At 42.2% G+C, this 15684-nt stretch overlaps 1 protein-coding gene across 3 annotated transcripts in view; it reads left to right on the forward strand.

The window, feature by feature from the left end:
• atp11b (ATPase phospholipid transporting 11B (putative)) overlaps window positions 1–15684 on the forward strand; it is a 53465-nt gene that overhangs the window by 20347 nt on the left and 17434 nt on the right. For all 3 annotated transcript variants that reach the window (XM_042338983.1, XM_042338982.1, XM_042338984.1), the window contains exons 12-25: window positions 307–504; window positions 1708–1863; window positions 2091–2263; window positions 2858–2926; window positions 4565–4638; window positions 6763–6866; window positions 7368–7549; window positions 8324–8527; window positions 10162–10315; window positions 11024–11126; window positions 11528–11673; window positions 11912–11971; window positions 13302–13429; window positions 14477–14615. In XM_042338983.1, the coding sequence (XP_042194917.1) occupies window positions 307–504; window positions 1708–1863; window positions 2091–2263; window positions 2858–2926; window positions 4565–4638; window positions 6763–6866; window positions 7368–7549; window positions 8324–8527; window positions 10162–10315; window positions 11024–11126; window positions 11528–11673; window positions 11912–11971; window positions 13302–13429; window positions 14477–14615 (1890 nt within the window). The remainder of the gene's footprint in view (window positions 1–306; window positions 505–1707; window positions 1864–2090; window positions 2264–2857; window positions 2927–4564; window positions 4639–6762; window positions 6867–7367; window positions 7550–8323; window positions 8528–10161; window positions 10316–11023; window positions 11127–11527; window positions 11674–11911; window positions 11972–13301; window positions 13430–14476; window positions 14616–15684) is intronic.

Consider the following 15684-nt stretch of genomic DNA (forward strand, 5'->3'; position numbering starts at 1 on the left):
AATTATCCATTGACTTTACTCCAAGTGAGATGGGACTCTTTATGCACCAGCCAAAGATATAAATTAATTTGATGCCAAGTTTATCAGAGCTCCTGTGTGTGCACATTCACAGTGTCATTTGAAAAGAGCGGTACAGTGAAATGTCGCTGCTGTGCACAATCGACTGCCACGTGTTACCCAAAAAATACAAAGTCAATTCACTTTACAATATATTCTGTGAACCGCTTTGAGACGCCTCAACGGCACGATGAGGCATTGCATCAAATGCAAGGATTATTATGTTTATTGTCAATGTTTGCTTCACAGATTCTGAAGTTTATATCTGATTTCCTGGCTTTCATGGTGCTGTACAATTACATCATTCCAATCTCTCTCTACGTTACCGTGGAGCTGCAGAAGTTTCTGGGCTCCTTTTTCATCGTCTGGGATCTTGATCTGTACAACGAAGCGACAAATGAGCGGGCGCTGGTTAACACATCCGACCTCAATGAAGAACTTGGGCAGGTGAGAATTGCTTCAAGGAAGTATAATAGTAGCCAACAATGGATCACTGTCTTTAACAGTGATTGAGACTAGATGGTACAACCTCTCCGGTACATAATGTAGAAGTGGTAAAATGACCTGGATGATCTAGTTCCAGGGCATTATACTGTACACAACATATACAAAAAAAGTCGCTCAATCCACAATTGTTTATGGGACGCTGCTGTGCGCAGTTGGCTGCCACATTTTGCCCACAAAAATATACAGTCAATTCACTTTACAGTATATTCTGTGAAGCGCTTTGCGACATCTCAATGACATGATAAGGTGCTGTATCAAATGCAAGTATTATAATCATATAGTATCTATTAATATGTGGAATATAGCAGTTCTTGCACAGAGCGCATACTTTGTCTTGTGGCTTCTCTGCGAGTACTCAAAATAAATTATTCTTCACACTATTTTACCGCCTTTTTGCCTGTTCTTTTTTCCCCCCCCATTCTCAGTTTAGAAACGCTTTATACCTTTCTCGTTTCTGAAGGTGGTGACAGGCTAGGGATTGTCAAAACAGCTTTGCAGTGCCCTGGCGGTTTATGGAATCATAGAATTGTACAGCACAAAAAGAGGCCATTCAGCCCATCGAGTCTCTTTGATTAGAGCAATTAATGTCAATCCCACTTCCCAGCCCTTTCTCCATAACCCTGCAAACCCGTCCTCATACCCGTCCACCGCGTTTTTAAAAGTAGTTATCGAATTGGCCTCCACCACCCTTTCAGGCAATGCGTTCCAGATTCGAACAACTCGCTGCGTGAAACAATTTTTCTCACCTCTCCTCTTCTTTTAGAGACTATTTTGAATCTGTGACCTCGAGTCACCAGCACACCCACCAGTGGAAACAGTTTTTCCCTTTCTAACCTATCAAATCCCCTCATGATTTTGAAAACCTCTATTAGGTCTCCTCGTAACCTTCTCTGCTCCAATGAGAATAATCCCGGCCTCTCTAGCCTTTCCTCATAATCAAGGTCCCTCATTCCTGGTACCATCCTCGTAAATCTCTGCACCCTTTCCAATGCCTAAACATCCTTCCTACAGTGTGGTGCCCAGAACTGGGCACAGTATTCTAACTGAAGCCTAACCAGTGTTTTATATAGGTTAATCATAACTTCCTGACTCTTATACTCTATGCCCCTATTTATAAAGCCTTCCTTTGTCGTTTGTAATTAGGTGGAGTATGTGCTCACTGACAAAACTGGAACACTGACTGAGAACGAAATGAAGTTCAGGGAATGTTCTATCGACGGCATCAGATATCAGTACGCTAACGGCCGCCTGGTCGCTGAAGGAGTGTCCAGGGAGCTTCAGGCAAATGCAAACAATCTTGTAAGCTCTGATCCATTCCGCTCTGAAGCATTAAGCCTGACATCAATACTATTTCTTAAGTTAAAGAGTAAATGTCATCCTGTCCGGTGAGGGCATAGTGCTTTGGTTAAGTTTAAGGATTAGTCAATAAAGTGTAAGTTTTGCAGTCTTGTTCCTATGTACTTGTATAGCACGGACTTGAATGCTAGATGTTCTGCCCTTTTTATACTGTTGGCTTTAATCCCCAGACTCAAGCAGAGTTGTTGTTCCTGAAGGCAGTGTCCCTCTGTCACACAGTCCACATCAGTGATCTAGAATCTCAGAGCAACAAGAAACTCGGACAAGTCAGTGACTCAGACTCTAAACTGGAATACTACGCATCATCGCCAGATGAAAAGGCTCTGGTAGAAGCTGCCAGCAAGTAAGAGTAGTGCCGTACAATTCTTTTACAATAAACTAACATTAAATTAATGTTCGATGAATAAATATGATTTTCCATCCACTAAGTTTAAGAGTCTGAAGTGATAAAAACGAACACAAACCGTTTCCACTTAGTAGTGAATCCATAATCAGGGGCATAAATATAACATAGCCATCACCACCAATAACAACAACAAGTTGCGTTTACATAACAATTTTCACACAGGAGAGCGTCTCGAAGTGATTTAAAACTCAATAGACTGACGTACTCAATTGGCTGCCGCATTTCGCTCACAAGATATACAGTCAATTCACTTTATACTATATTCTGTGAAGTGCTTTGAGATGCCTTGACAATGTGATAAGGCGCTACATCAAATGCAAGGATTATTATTAGTTGCTTAAAATGAGTTTAGGAGGAATTTTCTGTGTTATTGATGAAGCATTTCAATGCTCAAGTTCCTTTTTGTTTTTTAAAAAAACTCCTTTAAAACTCATAAATGGTTTATTTCAGAAGTGTCAGATTCTGCTGTAGCGCTGCCTACGTTTTCTTTGCATTTAATGTTTCCTTTTATTTTCCTTTCTCCCACTGTAGCATTGGGATTGTATTTGCAGGAACCATAGGAGAAAACGTAGAGGTGAATATTTTTGGGAAGCTTGAAAGGTAAAGCCATAAAATAGAGCCAGTGAAGTGTTGTACGGATAGTTTTGCATGTCACTTGCGTCCAAAACAAGGGACCATCATCTTACAATTAAAGCTAAATCAGATCAAAGGGTAATTTCTTCACACACATTGTTGTGAAGGTATGGAATGCATTCCCTGGATGCCCCTAGAGATGGAATCAATTTGGATGTTGAGAATGGAGATAGTTACTTAAAAGATTTATATAGTCCTGTAACCCACAGCACTCGCCTCGCAAGCAAGAGACTTGGGTTTAATTCCTGGCAGGGGCAAAACATTTAGCAAGTTTCCTTACTCCACATGCCTCTGTTTGCCTAGCAAAGTAGGCACCTGGTTGTTAATCGATTGGCGGATCGTTTTTTCAGGGTAATAATTCCTTCAAAAATTGCTGTGCACTATTGGCTACTGTGCTTTGCTCACAAAATGAAAAAAGTTAATTCACTTTTCAGTATATTCTGCGAAGTGCTTTGAGGCATCTTGAAGATGTGATAAGCCGCTATATCAAATGCAAGGATTATTATAAACTGGCAGAGCATACTCAATAGCCTCTTCCTGGACCTCTGACCCAGTATGAAGCTGTAAGAATCACAAAATCATTTCCCCCAAGCTTTAAAATGGACTTTATGAATTTAATGTATTAAAAGGGCAATATTGAGCCAAAATAGTGGGATAATCCTGCCACTTTATAAATCACTGGTGCGACTGCACTTGGAATACTGGTCAATATAAAAAGGATATTGCAACGTTTCAAAGGATACAGAGAAGGGCAACCAGAACACAATTGAGGGTTTGAGGGACTAGACTACGAGGAACAATTAGATTAACTGGGCGTGTTCACACTAGAGAAGGGAAGGTTGAGGGCGATATGATTACGGTCTTTATGATTCTGAAAGGAGTGTTTAATGTAGACCATGATGAGCTATTTTATCTTGAGGGCACAGTCTGCGATGAAGGGCGGTAAATTCAGAACACATCTGTGGAAACACTACTTCAGTGAGCGAGTAGTAAACTTATGGAACAGGTTCCCGAGCAAGACGGTGGAAATAGAAAGTCATTTATTTCCAGAACAAATTAGATCAATTTTTACTAGAAAATAATATCGCAGGGTACAGTGTATAGTTTGCGACATAATGTGTCAAATGACTGCCAGAATGGTGGAAGGCGAGCTAAATGAGCCTTGGTCTTCTTTCGCCCAGCAAATTCTCATGTTCTTAACGTTGGCCGACCCTGTTAAAACGTGACCTGGGGTAGTGTAAGTCTAGTTCTGGTACCCTATAGAAACTCACGAGAGTGGTTGCTGGCTTCCGGCGGGCAGGAAGTGACAGCAGCGGCAACCTGACAATTTGGACATGCTTCATAATGCAACTCGTTACCTAACCCACCGCTTTATAATGCCGTCAGTTTGCAGGAAGGATAAAAAACCTTAACACGTCGCTTTCTCTTTTTNCCCCCTCACCACAAATTGGGTGCTGGAGCACCTTGCCTATTGACTCCTTGGGGAGGGTGGGCAACCCAGGATTGGATGGATCTCAGTCAGGATAGGGAGAGGTAGGAGGGAGTGAGAGATGGTGTTTTGTGGGGCACAGTACAAACTAAAGTCTGTCTGTTCACACTCTGTAGGTTCAAGCTACTTCACACTTTAGAGTTTGATCCAGACCGAAGGCGGATGAGTGTGATTGTGAAAACACCCCAAGGTTTGTTGATGACAACAGGTTGACCTCGGTATAACTAACCATCCCTGGTTATTACGAGCCCTCAGGTTATAACCTCGACATTGAGACCTGTTATTTCCTATTGATTCTTACCCCGGCACAGCGATCATTGAAGCAGATATAACAATCTGCAATCAAGTCAGAATGGCAGTGGTGCTCCGAAACATCGCCAGATTACGGCACTACCTCACCCCTCACGGCGCTGAAACTCTGGTCCATGCCTTTATCACCTCAAGGCTGGACTATGGGAACTCTCTCCTCGCCGGCCTTCCCGGCACCTCCATCCACAAGCTGCAGGTCATTCAGAACTCTGCAGCTCGTGTACTGTCCCGCACCAGGCTTTGCAACCATATCACTCCCACCCTCGCTCGCCTCCACTGGCTTCCCATCCCCCACAGGATCGAATTCAAGATCCTCATCCTCACCTACAAGGCCATTCACGGCCTCGCTCCCTCCTACCTCTCCGACCTACTATCCCCCTACTTACCTGCCCGTACCCTCCGTTCCTCTGGCTCCGGTCTGCTCCACATCCCCCGCCCCAACCGCCCTACCATCGTTGGCCGGGCCTTCAGCCTCTCAGCCCCCAGGCTCTGGAACTCCATCCCCCAGTGTCTTCGCCGCTTCCTCCCTCTCCTCCTTCAAGGCCGATCTCAAGACCTTTCTCTTCGACCGTGCCTTCAGCTCGACTCTCTACCCCCTCCTCGCTCCCTCCCTCCCCCCCCCTCACCCTGACCATTTCCCCCCTGCTCGGGTCCCGACCCAACTGTACAGCGCCTTGGGACGTCCTCCCGACGTGAAAGGCGCTCTATAAATGAAATGTTGTTGTTGTTGCTCGGCAGCCAATCACCGATTTCCTGAATCTCTTGTAGGCAACACCCAGATATAATGATCTTTTTCCCAAATCCTCAGGGTTTTCGTTATACCGAGGCCACCCACTTGAAGATCTTAGGCTGTGTGTATTGATGCCAAGCTTAGAGTATGTCTAATCGAGCTTCTACAACAGTTGGTAGCATTCTTGCCTCAGAAGGTTATAGGTTCAGGTTCCACGTCAGGAACTCCAGACTAATGTTCTTGTGTAGTGCTAAAGGTATACTTAAGTTGTCTGACATGTTGTCCTTTAGATGCAACATTAAACCAAGGTCTCATCTGCCTGTTCAGGTGGAATTAAAGACTGTGTGTACTATTAGAAAACAGAAGGAAGTTTCTTCCAATGTGAAGAATTTTTAGAGTTTATCAAGGATTATATTCACAGTATATAACTTGTGCTGCAGTCCTCCACTTCATACCTCAAGCATTTGCCTATACCCCCAGACAAAGGTTCGCGGTTCTGTCACCACTTCCCTTCCAGTTTCTGTTCTGACTGCTATTGGGAAATTTAAATTCCCAGATATTAACACATTACAATTTCCTGCAATCTTTTACTTCCCTAAATGGCTCATGTTTCTTCAGTCTGAGCTCAGAGTTAATTTCCACAGCCTGAGTCAACCATCTAGTATTCTTTTGTATCCTCCTTTCAACATCTTTCGTACGGAGGGACATTATTCTTACGTAATGGCCAACATTTCATGGTTGTTTATGGGCATTGCTGTGTCTATTTGGCTGGTATGATGAGGCATTGTATCAAATGCAAGGATTTATTTATTACATGAATTACCCAGCTGTCCAGGTGTATGCTAATAAAGCATATACATATATATATACATACGTAACACGTACATATCCATGATGTCACAAACCATTTGGATCGTGGGAATGAGCAGCGCCATATGATTACATATTGCACGGAAAATGCTCACACATGAATCGCTGTTTATTGGAATGCTGTTCATGTGAATTGAAGAACGTAAGCGTTCAGCAAACGTATTATGCGCACAGGTAGCTGATGCTTTTCATTGGGAATTTACATGCGTGGAAGACCATGGAAGCAGAAAGTGTTGATTCTTTCGAAATTAGATAGATTTTTGTTCGAAAATAATATCTCAGGATAGAATATATAGTTTGGGACACAATGTGTAAAGTGACTGCCAGGAAGGTGAAGGCAAACTGGATTGACCTTGGTCTTTTGCCTAGCAAATGCTTATGTTCTTATGTTCTCTACTATTTCAGAAGAAATATTTATGTTCACGAAAGGAGCAGAATCGTCCATTCTTCCTTTTGTTAAAAGCGGACAACTGGAGAAAACACTGTCGCACGTAGATCAATTTGCTTTGGTAAGCTTTGTGTCTTTGGTTGTGGCATTCTTGACTTTAAAGAGATAAAGCTGATGATTTTTATCATATCTATATTAATAAAGATGTAATAAAGATGTCAGTGTATATGTGTGACAGCCAAGAACTCAATAACCGATTGACGTGATTTATGCCGCATCGGAAAGGTCTTGCATGGGGGTGTGGCATATGCGTATTGTTTAGAGGTGTATCTGATATTGTTGATGAGCTATGACCTAAACATGCTCATCACCCATGAATGTCAGTTTTGATTAAGGTGTACACACAGTGTTTATGCCATGTTGAACGGTTTGTGAGTGGGTATCACTACATTCCATATTGAATCCTTTGGTTACAAGCTTAGCTGCAACGGGTATGGCTAGTGTATTATATAATAAAGTTCAGAATGTTTTACATAACTTATTTTGAATGCGCTTTTCTTTGTATTAATTTTTGCTTTCAATGCTTTGTTTGTTTTCCCCCCTTCACTCCCCCCGGCACCAGCGAGGTCTGCGCACACTGTGTATAACATGCAGGAACCTGTCTGAAAGTGAGTACAAAGTGATAGCAAGTCGGCTCCATGCAGCGAGGACGGCCTTGCGGGACAGAGAACGAGAGCTGGCAGAGGCATTTAACTTTATTGAGAGCGACCTACACTTGCTGGGAGCTACAGGGGTGGAAGACAAGTACGTTGGCATGGTTCCGTCATCGTTGCTAGTGTTTTTGCTGAGTTGAAATATTAAGGCTGGCTTAACAGTCTCACAACATGATCAGGCGCTATATCAAACGCAAAGATCATTACTATTAATTCCCAAAGAGGTTATGAATTCTGCTGTTGTGCCATAAAGTTATGGCAAGCTGCGGCTGATAATTAATAGCATTCACAACGTGAGCAGCATTTGATGCATTTGGTCCACTTTACAGTAGAATCTGTGAAACACTTTGAGACTTCTCAACAACCTGATAAGGTTCTATATCAAATGCATGGATTTATTATTATTACAGTAAACAAAGTCCACTTCTCTTTCTGATCAGTTTCACTTTGTGAAGCACTTCGAGGCGTTTATTTTCTGTGAAAGGCACTTGCACAAGTTCAAGTTTCCATTGTGATGTGGCAGGAAGTCACGAGCAACAGCACCTGTTTCTGAGCATCAAGTTCTTTTTATTTTGGAGTTTGGGCTACCAGGAAAGTGATTTGAAAAAGTCATTGGTATCAGCCTTATGACTTACCACACAGTTAAATTGTCACTAGCGCATTGGGATGAATAAAGTAGCTATTTCCTGAGCTCTGTGGGCCAAGTAACTCTTTTAAGAAAGGTTAACAAGTTAATGGTTTGTAATTTACTGTAGTATTCATGAAATTCCCTTTGTCATTATTCCAAGGAAATGGAATTCCAGTTGCCTATCTAAATTCGTGTCCGTATCAATTTGCAATGGAAAAGCTTTGGTTCTGGTTCCAGGTTGCAAGACAAAGTCCAAGAGACAATCGAAAGCCTCAGAATGGCAGGCATCAAAGTGTGGGTGCTCACAGGAGACAAGCAAGAGACGGCAATTAGTGTGAGTTTGTCCTGTGGCCACATTCACAGGACAATGGAGCTTTTGGAACTTAGCAATCAAAAGACTGAGCACGCTTGTGCCGAACAGCTCCAGAGGCTTCAAGGAAGGTAAGTGAGGGTCTGTGTCTAAACTTAGCTATTTCGCAATCCTTTCTTGCATTTTTTTTTGTGTGCGAGTTTGCGTGCGTGTGTGTGCGTGTGTGTGTGTGTGTGTGTGTGTGTGTGTGGTAGGGGGTTCACTTTCAGAGCTCTCTGCAGCAACAAACACCTCGGGGTGAGTTCATGCTATACACGTTAAGTAGTCTCCTTTATAGATTTGACCCGAGATTGAACCTGGTTCCATTTGAAAGCAGTGACGTGCGTTTGTATCACTGTTTGAACACCGCCACTTGAAAAAAAATGCTCACCACTGCTTTGACTGAAGATACTCTTTTCAGATCTCTCGGTTTTCTTTGTTAGCTGATGTTTGTGTGACTTTGATCCCAAATACTGACATTTGACTTTCTTGAACCTTCCTCGATTCAAACTCCACCTTTGAAATTGAAATAAATTACATGGTGGTTAGTTTTTTTTGGGTTTTTTTGGTCCGTGTCTGTGTGTGCGGATCCTCAATGTTGTGAGTAAACATGTGCCATGACTGAATGCCTGCTTGGCTCTGATCCAAACTCAAAGCAACCAACGGTATTTTGTGCCAAATAGCCCAGCAGGAGCACCGTGCTGTGACTACAATTGTAGAAGTGTCACCAAAGTTGTTATTTTTGCAGAAAGGTTTTGCAGAAAACTTTTCGACCACCAAAATTCAATGCAAAATTAGATAGATTTCTGTTAGAAAATAATAATATTGATATTTGACTTCCTTGAACCTTCCTCTATTCAAACTCCACCTTTGAAATTGAAATAAATTAAGAGTCCTATAGCTCAGTGGTTAGAGCACTCGCCTTGCAAGCGAGACACCTGGGTTCAATTCCAGGCAGAGGGCGAAACCTTGAGCAAGTTTCCTTACTCCACACGCCTAATAATAATCCCTCCAAAAAACAAAACCAATATTAAAATTGGTCATTTTCAATCCACGGCTGTTTGTGGAACGCTGCTGTGCGCAATTTGCTGCCCCGTTTCGCCCACAAATATAGTCAATTCACTTTACAGTCTGTTCTCTGAAGCGCTTTAAGACGTCTAGAAGATGTGAAAAGCGCTATATAAAATGCAAGGATTATTATTAATATCGAGGGGTACAATAATATATAGTTTGGAAAACAACATGTAAGTCAGGAAAGTGGTGGAAAGTGAACTGGATGGACCTTGGACTTATTTTGCCTAGCAAATTCTTACGTTCTTATTTCAGAGTCAATTCACTTTACATTATAATCTGTGAAGCGCTTTGAGACGTCCCAATGACGTGATAAGGCACTGTATCAAATGTAAGGATTATTAGTATTAAATCGCCCACCATCTTCACCAAGTTCCTCTACACCTCCACCTCTACACCCTTAAAACCAATTGGTTTCTATCCCAGTTGTGCTTGAAGCAAACCCCAAGCTTTGTCAGCATGAAGGTGTCTTACAACATCTATAATAATGTCCAGTGCCCTGGCTTTAATCATCCCATCCCAACTGTTGATCACTTTCTCTGTTTAAAGAAATACCTTCCTGAAGTCTTCAGCTCAAACCTCTTGGGTTCTTGTATAAGAATCATTACTGCAGTAGGTTTCTGAATCCAAGTTCTGTTATTTTTTTTCGTTCCAGATTAAACCAGGGTCACCTGGTCCAACACTGCTTTGTGGTAGATGGAACCAGCCTTTCCATTGCACTCAGGAAACACGAGAAGCTGTTTATAGAGGTGACCCAAAACTGCACTGCCGTGGTATGTTGCCGAATGGCACCACTGCAGAAAGCAAAAGTAAGTTGTCAGTTCCATGGGGCAGATATCTAACCATTGTAAATGCCGCAGTGCCATCACTATAATCATAATAATAATCCTTGCATTTGATATAGTGCCGTAACACGTCTTCTAGATGTCTCAAACTGCTTCACAGAATATACTGTAAAGTGGATTGACTGTATGTTTTTGTGGGCGAAACGTGGCAGCCAATTGTGCACAGCAGTGTCCCACAAACAGTCATGGATTAAGTGACCAAATGATTATTAATAATCACTAATGGTGATCGGGCAGGATAGAGGGTTGATTTAGATAGGCTATCATATTGGTGGTGGTGACTCGGCCCTTTCCATGAAGCTCACTAGACTTCTTACCCAATTCCGGAGAGCATTTGTCGCAGGTTGGCGAGAGCCAAGGCTTGGAGGGCCCCAGAGTATGTGTTGATTCATTCAAAAACAAAACAAAAACTTACATTTATGTAGCTCCCTTCACACGGGTTAGTGACTCGGAGTGCTTAACCGTGGCGGTTGACTGTTATAATAATAATCCTTGCATTTGATATAGCGCCTTATGACATTGTCGAGCCGTCTCAAAGCGCTTCACAGAATATACTGTAAAGTGAATTGACTGTATTTTGTGGGCAAAACAACAGTTCACAGAGCAAGAGTGATTGTGCTTTGCCTGCTGAAGTCTTTAATTTGGTGAATGCAGCTATTTGTATGTTCACAGGTGGTGAGATTGTTGAAGACCTCACCAGAGAAGCCCATTATCCTAGCTGTCGGTGACGGTGCAAATGATGTCAGCATGATCCAGGAAGCAAACGTGGGTGTAGGTGGGTGTTTCCACGTGGTTTCGCAGAGGCTTCACCACACAGGCTTTTCACAACAAATTTTGTCGCGCCTTTCAGGTCAGGAGGACTTCCCAAGGCGCTGGACAATCGGGATTTGGGACCCGAGCAGGGGGTTGGCATCAGGAGGGTAGTGGTAGGAGGGTGACCAAAGGCGCGAAGAGGAGGGTCTTGAGACGTGCCTTGAAGGAGGCAAGGGAGGGAGCAAAGCGAAGGAACTATGGGATGGAGTTCCAAAAGGTGGGACTGAAGGTGGGGCAGGCCGGCCAGAGCCCGCTGACATTGACGGTGCAAATGATGATGATCCAGGAACCAAACGTGGGTGTAGGTGGGTGTGGGGTTAGCAGGTCACATCGTCTGGATCTTACAAATGTTTCTCTTAACAGGAATAATGGGCAAAGAAGGAAGACAAGCTGTAAGGAACAGCGACTATGCAATAGCGAGATTTCACTTCCTCACCAGGTTGCTGCTTGTCCACGGCCACTTTTATTATATTAGAATATCAAAACTTGTACAGTACTTTTTTTATAAGGTGCGTAGCACATTTGATGATGTGCGTTCATGAGTATATCTGCTTAATCTTTTACAAATAAAATGAAAAGCATATTGTATTTTTTTTAAAATGATATGAGTTTTGTAAAATTGAGCTGCTTTACTTTAACGTGAATCTTTTGTGAGGACTTGTGTTCTGAAATGAATTTTTATGATCTAGTTTTTTTAAACAAATCATTACAACTCTTAACCCTGCCCTGTCATTTTCTTTGTTCCAGAATGTGTGCTTTATCACACCTCAGTTTTTATATCAGTTCTTCTGTTTGTTTACACAACAAGTAAGTGTTCCTCCTGTTTATATCATATTAAGAAGCTTGTAAAACTATTTATGGTGTGTTCCATCTCAGAGTCCTGCTGACTTGCTCCCTTCCTCTCTGCTATCTTGTTATCTCCCTTCTTTCAAGGCATATCTGAAAATGTACCTCTTCGACTGTGCTTTCCATCATCCTTCCCCGCCCCTCGTTTCCACCACCCCCGGTTCAGGTGCCCGCCTAGCACTATGAAACGCTTGATAAGTCCTCCTTACGTGAAATGCGCATCGTAAATGTAAATCATTTGTACATCTGTTCCATGCTGTGATCATACCCCATGTATACACAACAGTTAATGAAGAATTGAAAGTTTGCAGGAGTTTCTAAAAGTGGGCAGAGATTAGTTTCTGAGACAGATCTGAAGGACTGGAGGGAAGGGACATTGAGAGAGCGAGAGAGAGAGCAAGCGAGAGAGAGAAAAGAGAGAGTTCCAATGGAGGCTAGGCCGCTGATGGTTGGATGAGAGTCGGTGAGAAATGAGGAGGAGATCAACTGTCGAAGAATAAATTATCGGTCTTAAGTCCACGTCACATTGTAATCGGTAAAGGGACCGCAGCATTAAATCCATAGCATATTTTGTGGTCTTAATCAAAATTTACCTCCAAATTCAAAATGAGTTGGCTGCACGTCTCCTTGTAGTTTGGGACGTTGCTGGCACTGATCAGTTACCACATTTGCCTACACAGCGACATTCCTTTCATTTCCAATCAGTTATATTCTACATAAAGTGCTAGGGTTTTGGGGTTACATGAAAGGTGCTATAAATGCAAATTAATATTGACCATGACATTGTGAGCTTTAGTAAACCCTAAAGCAAAGGCAGCACATTTTGAAATGTACTTTTTGGGGGGAGTCCTTGCCATTAATCCTACTGCAGACTGCTCAGTCCTGACGTAGCATCTCACATTGAAGTTGCAGATGTATTGAGCTTAGTGGTTAGAGCACTCACCCCGCAAGCGAGAGGATCTAGGTTCGATTCCCGGCAGGGTGAAACGTTGGACAAGTTTCCTTACTCCACACGGCTCTGTTTACCTAGGAGTAACAACCCGGTTGTTAATCAATTGGCAGATCGCTTACTGTGTAATCTAAAAAAAATAATAGGTCACTTAATCCATGACAGTTTGTGGGACGCTGCTGTGCGCAATTGGCTGCCACGTTTCACCCACAAAATATAGTCAATTCACTTTACAGTATGTTCTGTGAAGTGTTTTGAGACATTTCGACGACATGATACAGCTATCTCAAAAGCAAGTATTATTAACCTGGAGATGTGTCACTGACTGCTGTTGTTTTACAGACCCTGTATAACGGTGCGTACCTGACATTGTACAACATTTGCTTCACTTCCCTACCCATCCTCATGTTCAGCATGCTGGAGCAAATTGTGCCCCCTCACGTACTGATGAGCAAGCCAGCTTTGTACAAGTAAGTGTTTCATTTCTCTCTTATCCACACCTCTGCTCAATGGAAACCATTCATTCATTGCAACCCATTCAAAGTCCGACAGCAAAATCTATGTAGCAGGTATTCTGCATAACTTCCTCCTAGTAGGAATAACGTTAACGTTTCGGCAGGCAGAAATTGAGTGCAACATTCAAAAACAATTAATTCCCCCCCATAAATTGTTTGCATTAAATGTTTCTGTTTCTCAGTGGTTTTGATCTTTAACATTAAACGTTTGCAATAGAATTAAATGCTGAATTGCATGTTTTACTGAGATGAGAATATCTAAAGTTTTATTATTATAGCATTCACGATTTTAAAAAAATTATACCTACCCCTCTCAACGCAATTCCCCCACCACCAACACCTCCTTCTCTCCTTAGACATCCCCTTGTGTGAAGTGTGCTATATAACTGCAACTTGTTATGCAGTGGACTACAAAATTCACAAAGGGATTTGATCTTTACACATAGGGTTGTGTGATTGTGGAAATCCCTGCCGCAGAGGTAGAACAAATGGTGATGTTTTAAGGATAAGGTGAAAATTTCGGGTCATGGTGAAATGCGATTGAAAGATCTGTCACGATTTACTAAGCAAGCAATAACAACTTGCATTTATATAACTCCCTTCACGCAGGATAGCGTCCTGGACCGCTTGACAATGGTGGACACTTAAGAAGCACCTTCATTAGACTGCATGATCTCCTGATCTGACACGCCTAAACTAAATCGGCAAATTCCATCAAAGACTCTACGCAGAGAGCTATGTTGTGAAGTCAACTCAAATAAAATTGGTCATTCATTCTATAGCTGTTTGTGGGACACTGCTGTGTGCAATTGTGCTGCCACATTTGCCTACAAATAGTCACTCCCACTTTATGGTAAATCCCATGAAGTGCTTTGAGGCATCCTTCGATGTTACAAGTTGTTAATATACCAAATGCAAGGTTGATTATTATAAGCTGCTGTTAGCTTAAGAACGTTCACAATTCTGCATAACTTCCTTAAGCAATATTTTATATTTTTACAGAGAGATTAGCGGAAATGCGAACTTGTCCCTCAAAACATTTCTGTATTGGACTCTGCTAGGATTTTGTCATGCCTTTGTGTTTTTCTTTGGTTCTTACCTTTTGATTGGAACCGACACACCCTTGATGGGAAATGGTCAGGTAGGACTTGATGTCAAATTACAATTTGAATGTGTGATATGTTTAAATGTCTTTTTAATATATAATTTATGCATATAAAAGTAGCATGTTGTTCTGTCATATTAAAGTTTATTTACTGCCTCGTGGCGAAACGTGGTACAAATCAGTCCACCCCTCTGAGCATCCTTCAGAACGCCTTTAGGGGAAAGAAAGATGGTGCCTAGAACACTTCAATTAATTGCTCATGTACGTTTTGCTTAATAGAGGGAAATGCTACAGCCTGATAAAACCAAACTCAATCGGGGAGTTTTGGATTACCTCATTTCTTAAGGGGTTTCACCCACAAAAATCCAGTTAATTCACTTTACAGTATTTTCTGTGAAGCGCTTTGAGACGTCTCAATGACGTGATAAGGCGCTATATCAAATGCAAGGATTATTATTATTACAAGGGGTATATTTCTTGGCGGTGATCACAGGGCTGTTTTTCACAGTTGAACCAAAACTCTGGCTTTTTGAAGCCGGCTGGGCTGTTTCCAAGCGGGATGCTGTACATTGAGGTAACGATGGCAGTGGCGTCTTTACTGGCAAACTAGCACTGACCAAGGACTTTGGAAGGGTGCTCCGTGAGCTGGACTGAAATTCTAGGACTGTTCATTCACTGGCACTGCTTCAACAGTTTCCGCAGTCTGTCTGTTTCCAAAGCCAATGGCATTTTTGATTCAAAAGCTTTTGTAGATGTTCGGCGGGAAAAACAGCATTAAATATCGGCGCTATTTCTGCTTTTTATTTCTCTTCCTTTCTCTCTCTCTCCCTCCCTCTCTCTCTTTCTCTCTCTTGTCCCTTCTGTCGTTGTATGCATGTCTTCAGATTTTGAAACCTAACCGGCATCTGGTAAGAGTTGACTTGTTTTGGATCTTGTAACATTTGAGAGCGAGGGTTGTGTTGAGCGGGTGGGTGGGGTGGTAGGGTAAATGAAAGGGAAGAGATTTAAAATTAGCATGCAGCTTTAAAAGTAAAGCTGAACTGTTCTAAAGTGTTCAGAGAGCATTTCTGCAAATCAATTGGGATGCTTTAAAGGAAGATTTGCA

The sequence above is a fragment of the Callorhinchus milii genome, unplaced genomic scaffold, assembly GCF_018977255.1.
Source record: "Callorhinchus milii isolate IMCB2004 unplaced genomic scaffold, IMCB_Cmil_1.0 Scaffold11, whole genome shotgun sequence".
Classification (NCBI taxonomy): Eukaryota; Metazoa; Chordata; class Chondrichthyes; order Chimaeriformes; family Callorhinchidae; genus Callorhinchus; species Callorhinchus milii.